An 8,111-nucleotide genomic window follows, 5' to 3' on the forward strand; every position below is an offset into this window, starting at 1 on the left:
CCCTGTCACTTTTCTAATGATAAAAGGCAAATATAAATAAAACTATACTGCTGTTTCTTTTTTTTTTTTTTTTTTTTTGCCATTTCTGACCTAATATTGACCTTAAGACATGCCAGTCTATTGCATAATATGGCAACTAAAAAAAAGACAATGTGAAGCTTAATTGAATGAACTAAAATTTTATAAAAAATTACTTACTAAATAGTGATGTTGCTGTTTTCATCAGTAATGTCCTGACTAGGGCTGGGACGGTTACCGCATTACCGCAATACCGCAGTCACGTGACTCCAACTGCGGGTCTGAGCTTGTCACCGTCGTCACCGCAAAAAAACGAAAACAAAAAAAACATTGGCCTGCACATGTGTGCACGTTGTGTCTAATGACATGGATTCGTTGTGTCTAATGACATGGATTCATTGATTCTAATGATATGGATTATGTCTAATGATATTGGCCTACATGGATTCAAGGTTTTCTAAACAAAACTTATCAAAATATGGAGCAAATCCGACCTTTCGCGAGTTGGGGAGCGCAATGTTCCATGACACATAATAACATTCCATTTGTATTAGAGATGCGCGGATGGGCTATTATTATTTAATCCGCAACCGCATCACAAAACTCATCTGTCCGCACCAACGGTTTTTGGTACATTTTCAAAACCGCATCCGCGGCGCTGACTGTTTTAAGGTCTGAGCGATGCAAGGCGCTGCTGCCGCGAGGCTAGAAAGCTCTTGGCTGTTCTAGAAAGGAGACTGATCCAATGCAGCAAAGATATTTTAAAGGCTAAAGTCCCTAGTAGGCTATAGCCTATTGGCTATGTTGTATCCCCAGAATATCAGCAGTGAAGTCCGTTTCCGATTGGCGCACAGGGATAAAAATAAATAAATAAATAGTAACGCACATCGGCAAACCTGACTACTAGGCTACTGTAGCCTAAAATTTTATCATTTTGTTTTGAATTTTGTTTAAAATGCATTTTAAGATTTCTATTTATTTCTCATGTCTGTGAGGCAGTAGGCCTAGCCGCCGAGTTTCGGTTCATTTATGAGAGAGCTCACGCAGCAAGAGATCGCATCGGCGCTTCCACGTCCTGCTGCTGATTATATGTCTGCTATATTTGCTTCTTATTTATTAATTCCAGGCAATTAGTTAATGAAACAGTGATTAAAATTAAGATACAATTTATACAAAACGAAATTTTAAGTTAAAGAAAGGCTTTCTACAAAACAAAACTTAATAAAGTGGTCAAAATCATGTCTGACCCATCTTCAATGCGAATGTATCTGAGAATAATCTTAAATAAGGAAATCTATACAGTGATTAGTTCATGCCAAATTACTGCTTGATGAAAATTTGACTATTTAAAATTGTGCTCGTTTTTTTTTCTTCGGATGTAGGTGACAATATTTAAAGTCTGTCTATCAAAAGCGACTTCTGATGTGTGCGCCAAAGTCTGTCGGGGGGGGGGGACTTCTCTGATCCAATGTAATGTATTTAATGCGGTTTACCGCTATACCGCGGGAATATCTTACTTTTCAACCGCGGTTAGAAAAAATCCATACCGCCCCAGCCCTAGTCCTGACTATACTTTGTGATCAGTTGAATGCCACTTTGGCAAACTAAAGAACCAATTTTCTTCTAAAACAGCAAAATCTTTACATTATTCTAAACTTTTGGCTGCCAATGTATATAAAATATGTACATTTATGCCAACACTTATTTTATTGTTTTAATTTATTCCACAGTCAATGAGAAGTGCAGAGCAGTTGGCCAAGGTAAAACGAGCAAGAGGGAAGACTTCAGTAAAAGACCTGAGTGCCAATAGTCCACCCTTCTACGCTCGTTCAGATTCACCTTCCAGCTCCAGAAGAAGTCCTCCCATTGTGCAGTCGCAGCATAAAGTATTTGTTGATGGCATATTGCAAATGATTGCTGAGGACATGCTACCCCTCAACATTACTGAAGGCTCTGGCTTTCGAAATTTCTTGAATTTAATAGGTCATCAGTACCCACAGGTGTCACAGCGCATGGTGAGTTTACAACTGTATAATGCTGTGGAGAAGACCATCAAGCCACAGCTGATCCAGCAGCTCAGGAACTGCGTATCTATGAGTGGAGGCCACAATGTTGTTCACATCACTGCAGATATTTGGGCTAGTGAATTTACTGAGCCACTTCTTGCAGTTCAGATGCATTTTCTTGATGATGACTGGAACATTTGCAGACCTACTGTGGCCTTTCGCCATTTGCAGTGTAAACAATTTGCATCAAAAATCGGAGGAGAACTCGAGTCTGTACTTCTAAGCTATGGACTCTTCACTCATAATATTGGTTATAGTATCGTCCATGAGGCCAAGAACAGCATTGCATCGCATGATCTTTTCTGTGACTACAAGACCATGTATTCTGCACAGAAGAGCGATCCGGACGAAGATGAATTATTGGATTTTCTTGACGATCAGGTCGCCATAGATGATTTCTCTATAGCTGAAATTTCATCCAGCAAACATCTGGACTGTATCACCACCCTACTGCATTGTGTGATGAAGGAGGCACTGAAGAAGTCCAGGGTCGTTGAACGTTTATTCTTTGAGGTGCAAAGTATGGTGTCATTTTTTCGCCGCAGCGTCTACTGGAAGGAGGTTCTTGCAAAGAAATGCAAATTCTCACTTACTAGTCCTTACAGTGCAAGCAGCTATACCTGGAATTCTACAATTATCATCTTCCGTGAAATGATGCAAGAGTCTGTATGGGGCTCAGTGATGACCGTGCTGAATCAAGCCCGCACCGAAGCAAAAGATGGCTCCATTTGTCCACCGGTGGTACAAGTTACTCGTGAGCAAGTTGTGGACTTTGTTGGCTTACTGGAGCCCTTTGAAGAGGCAGTCCAGGTACTTCAGGAAGAAGGTATCACCTTGTCCCTCATTATTCCTTCGATCCTTGGACTTGATAAAACTATTTGGATCAAGTCTAAGACGACAAAGTTTAGTTTTTTCTGCACAGCCCTTCGTTTTGGTCTCCGTGCTTACTTCCAACCTCTGGTTTTGCAAAGAGATTTCATAATAGCCACAGTTCTGGATCCACGAATCAAGCTTCAACCATTTGACAATGGAAAAGAAAACTTCAAGAGCACCACGCTGTTTACACCTTCCAGACTGCGTGCACATTCAGTTGTGGAGTATGCATTAACTGAAGCTGAAGGGTGTACTTCAGTAGAGATGTCCTGTGTAAACCCAGATGATAATACACAGTCCACTGACATGGCAATGAAAGTGTCTGAGCTGGATCTCTATTTGTCAGAGCCCCTGTGTGATGGCCATGTATCCATTCAGACCTTTTGGAAAGAAGCAAACCGCTTTCCCTGGCTGCAAAGCATTTGCCGCAAACTGTTGGCAGTCCCTGCATCTTCGGGTGGATTTAAACGCCTGTTTCCTTTAGCATCCTGTATTGTACGGGCCCGAAGAAGCAGACTGCCTCAACACACCACAGAACGACTTCTGCTGTACAGAGAGTATCTAAAGAAACATGACAAAACCACAATGGATTAAAAATGGAGCACTTGTCTTTTAGTCCGTTTTAATGCTTTTTTTTTATTTAATAGTGATTTAACTTTTTTCTTTACTTTTTGAACTTAACTTTCATAAGCCTGTCAGTTTCAATAAAGTAGAACTTAAATTCATGAGCTTGTGCATTGGTTAACTTTCTTTTTAAGGCATTAATTCAGTATGCTGATAAATTGAGCTGCGTGAGTTGAATGCGAGTTGAAACACCGGCAAAATGAACCGCTTTAAAATAGTAAAAACCTAATTTAATCACTCCCTATTTATTTTATTCTGAATGAAAGAGAATCTGCTAATATTAAACTTGACCTTTGTATCTGGAAGTAATTGCTCAAAGAGTTCTCACTACACTGAAAAAAATAAAATATTACAGAAATTAACTAAAATGATTTGCAGTGCAGGCATTCAGTTGCCCCTGCTGCAAACGTAATTAAACCAACAATTTTTGTAAGCAATATGTGGGTAATTTTCTTTATGGAAATGGTAACATTTGTGTGATGTGTACCCATGACTTACTACTGATGATATTATCAATAACAGTGGTGAAACAAGTCACCCCTAGGCCTATATGCAGAATTTTTGTTGTGGGCACTAAAATCCATGACACGTACAAGGCAACATACCACATATTAGGCGTACCAAGTACACTGTTATTATGTGTCGCTGCAATATTTTGCAATAGGCCTGTTATCTCGTAATATTTTTTTCAAAATGTTTTGAGGAGGCTAATAAATAACTGCACTCACCTAAAGGATTATTAGGAACACCATACTAATACTGTGTTTGACCCCCTTTCGCCTTCAGAACTGCCTTAATTCTATGTGGCATTGATTCAACAAGGTGCTGAAAGCGTTCTTTAGAAATGTTGGCCCATATTGATAGGATAGCATCTTGCAGTTGATGGAGATTTGTGGGATGCACATCCAGGGCACGAAGCTCCCGTTCCACCACATCCCAAAGATGCTCTATTGGGTTGAGATCTGGTGACTGTGGGGGCCATTTTAGTACAGTGAACTCATTGTCATGTTCAAGAAACCAATTTGAAATGATTCAAGCTTTGTGACATGGTGCATTATCCTGCTGGAAGTAGCCATCAGAGGATGGGTACATGGTGGCCATAAAGGGATGGACATAGTCAGAAACAATGCTCAGGTAGGCCGTGGCATTTAAACGATGCCCAATTGGCACTAAGGGGCCTAAAGTGTGCCAAGAAAACATCCCCCACACCATTACACCACCACCACCAGCCTGCACAGTGGTAACAAGGCATGATGGATCCATGTTTTCATTCTGTTTATGCCAAATTCTGACACTACCATCTGAATGTCTCAACAGAAATCGAGACTCATCAGACCAGGCAACATTTTTCCAGTCTTCAACTGTCCAATTTTGGTGAGCTCTTGCAAATTGTAGCCTCTCTTTCCTATTTGTAGTGGAGATGAGTGGTACCCGGTGAGGTCTTCTGCTGTTGTAGCCCATCCGCCTCAAGGTTGTGCGTGTTGTGGCTTCACAAATGCTTTGCTGCATACCTCGGTTGTAACGAGTGGTTATTTCAGGCAAAGTTGCTCTTCTATCAGCTTGAATCAGTCGGCCCATTCTCCTCTGACCTCTAGCATCATCAACAAGGCATTTTCGCCCACAGGACTGCCGCATACTGGATGTTTTTCCCTTTTCACACCATTCTTTGTAAACCCTAGAAATGGTTGTGCGTGAAAATCTCAGTAACTGAGCAGATTGTGAAATACTCAGACCGGCCCGTCTGGCACCAACAACCATGCCACGCTCAAAATTGCTTAAATCACTTTTCTTACCCATTCTGACATTCATTTTGGAGTTCAGGAGATTGTCTTGACCAGGGCCACACCCCTAAATGCATTGAAGCAACTGCCATGTGATTGGTTGATTAGATAATTGCATTAATGAGAAATTGAACAGGTGTTCCTAATAATCCTTTAGGTGAGTGTATATCACTGCACAAAGGACATCCAACACAATCAATACAGTAGTATGCTATTAGTAATAGACACAATTTTTCCATCTCTAGACAAGGCTATATATTATCTTGGGCAAGTCACATAAAGCTGGTGTCACATTAGCAGACTCGACTCTATTTTGGCCAAGGGTGTTTTGCTGAGATCTCGCTCTCTTCAGTGGGAGGTATGACACTTGCCAGTTAAGAATGGTGGAGGGGTAACAAACATACAAACTCCCTGCAACTCTTTCTCTCTGAATGCCTGTCGTGTTGAGCTCACTGAAATTACAATGGGAGTACCGCCTGAGCATAAACAATTGTAAAAGAGTGATTTAGGAAGTGATTCATGGAGTAACTTTTTACCTTTTAAATTGTGTGTGATTGTGCATTTATTCCTTCAAGACTTGCCCGAGAGCATGTATCTCCTATGCAGCTTTCAATGAGTAAAGAAATAACGTTCAATAAAAACAGACTTTTTGTCTCCACTTTGTGAGTCATTTTAGTGTAGGAAAAAAATGCTTTGTGACAAAATGGCTATGGATTACAGCGTTTGTGATGATATGCAGCTGAGAGTGATGAAAACGTTCAGATCGGCTTGATGTCTTGTCAGTTCTTCACTAAAAGCAGCAGCTCATTGGTCACTTGAAGAGAACACCAGAGACTGCCCCGTCATGTTATCCTATTTTCTTGTTGCTGGAACCATTAACTTAGCTGGGAGTTCTGACAATCAAGTAAGTAATGATCTCCTGTTGCTAGACGATAATGTACGCTCAAGTCTCCCTCAGCCTGGCTGGGGATTATGTTAATGAAGTTTACACCTGAAAATCACTGGACAAATTGGCTAGTAGAACTGTTCTGAGACCAGTGCAGACAAACAGCACACTGGAGGTTAAATCGTTCTCTAAAAAGGGAGAAAGAATGTATCCTATAGCTTTTCAAACAGCTTTGTGCATTCACTCCTAAAATCTGACCAAAAGTTCAGTTTCAGGCTGCAGATGATGTTTGAACCACTCAACATGTTTGGCAGACATGGGACAATAACCTAGTTTCCATTCACTTTTTGTGCTATTTTGTTATTGACAAAGTGAAAATGCGTAAAAAATGTTTGGGAAATGTGCCATCTTCTGCCTGTTTCCATTCAAATGTCACAAAAATAGTGTGCATGATGATGTCATGCTTAAAAAAAAAAAAAACACTTTCGGAAAGTTTTGCAAAATAAATCTTCCCTTAAACTGTTTCCTTACAGACATGTGTGAATATCGCTAATTCTGTAACTTTCGCCTCCCAGATGTCCAAAATGTTTTGCTCAAGTTTTTTTAGTATGTGTAGTGAGACAATTCTGTCTCACTGCGCTATGTCCCACATATTTGTCCAGCAACTTTTAATGACCAACTGAACTTGATTGTCATTTAAAATCAGTTTTAGCATCATAATGCAATTTACATTATCTGAAGAAGCTCAGCAAATGCGATCCGAGGTAAAGAGGGTTAGATTTAAAATATTTAAAAGTTTTAAAATGTTCAAAAGCTTGTTTTCTGAACATGAACTCAGCATTGGACAAATAGTTCTGATTATAGGCTAGAAACAAGTCTAGAACATTCTGAGAATGTCATTAAGCCTTTTTTCATCTATTGAAACAGGGTAAGGCAAATGAAAATTTGTGTAAAGAAAAGGCAAGTATATAGGCCTAACAATATAATTTTTTGGTTTGGTAATTTAATATTTAATGCTTTATAACTTTGGTAATTTATTTTTACAAAAGTAAACTAAACAGTAATTTTATAGAATTGGTCTATATTAGTGTTCCAAAAAAGCACACTGAAACTTTCCTCCTAGAATTGTGTATTTATTATTCTTTAATTTACAACAACTTCGTGCACAGAAATGATGTTTTTTGTGTTTTGGGCTAATTCCAAGACTGCTGTATATTATTTTGAATGGTGTGGAAAAGAAACTTGAATGAATAAACAAATGTCTACCACGATTAAATTAATCGCAAAGAGTGGCCATTCATTTGTTCTCCATTATACAAGATTTTTGTGTTGGCACTCCTGGAAGTGTTGTGTTTGCAGCATCAGATCTTTATGCCATGAAGGCCAAACCATAACAGTGCAAGTAATGCTTCATGTACAATAAATTGGCTTTCAAGGATGTATACCTTGTCATCATGATTAACACAGGCTAATGATTACGGAAACTTCTGTCATGTCACACTACATTTGTGCGTTAATGCCAATTTTCTTGACAAAAAGTGTTTCCAAACCGGTTATCCGTGACATTTGAAGTATTCACATAGTACAAATCCTTGGATGGAAATGTAGTTAATGATAATCAGTACATAGATTCCGAATTTATAATGCAAACGTTTATTTTAACATGGTTGGCAGTGATGCTGGATATTACTTTTACTCAGAATTATTCAATTTTATAAAAAAATAATCTGTAATGTCAATAACATAAAAATATTAATGGGATTTTTACATTGGCAACCATTCTGTTGCACTTTATAGGCCATTTAAGGATGCTATTCAGTAGTCATAAACATCTGTTAAGAAAAGTCTTGAAAATTCATGGGT

General features: G+C 39.1%; 1 protein-coding gene across 2 annotated transcripts in view; it reads left to right on the top strand.

The window, feature by feature from the left end:
- mybl2a (v-myb avian myeloblastosis viral oncogene homolog-like 2a) overlaps window positions 1–3,901 on the top strand; it is a 35,116-nt gene extending 31,215 nt beyond the window's left edge. For both annotated transcript variants that reach the window (XM_052105178.1, XM_052105179.1), the window contains one exon: window positions 1,749–3,901. In XM_052105178.1, coding sequence (XP_051961138.1) covers window positions 1,749–3,551 — 1,803 coding nt within the window. In that variant the 3' untranslated portion in view covers window positions 3,552–3,901. The remainder of the gene's footprint in view (window positions 1–1,748) is intronic.
- The last annotated feature ends 4,210 nt before the right edge of the window (window positions 3,902–8,111 follow it).

The sequence above is a fragment of the Xyrauchen texanus genome, chromosome 35 (genome assembly GCF_025860055.1).
Source record: "Xyrauchen texanus isolate HMW12.3.18 chromosome 35, RBS_HiC_50CHRs, whole genome shotgun sequence".
Lineage (NCBI taxonomy): Eukaryota > Metazoa > Chordata > Actinopteri > Cypriniformes > Catostomidae > Xyrauchen > Xyrauchen texanus.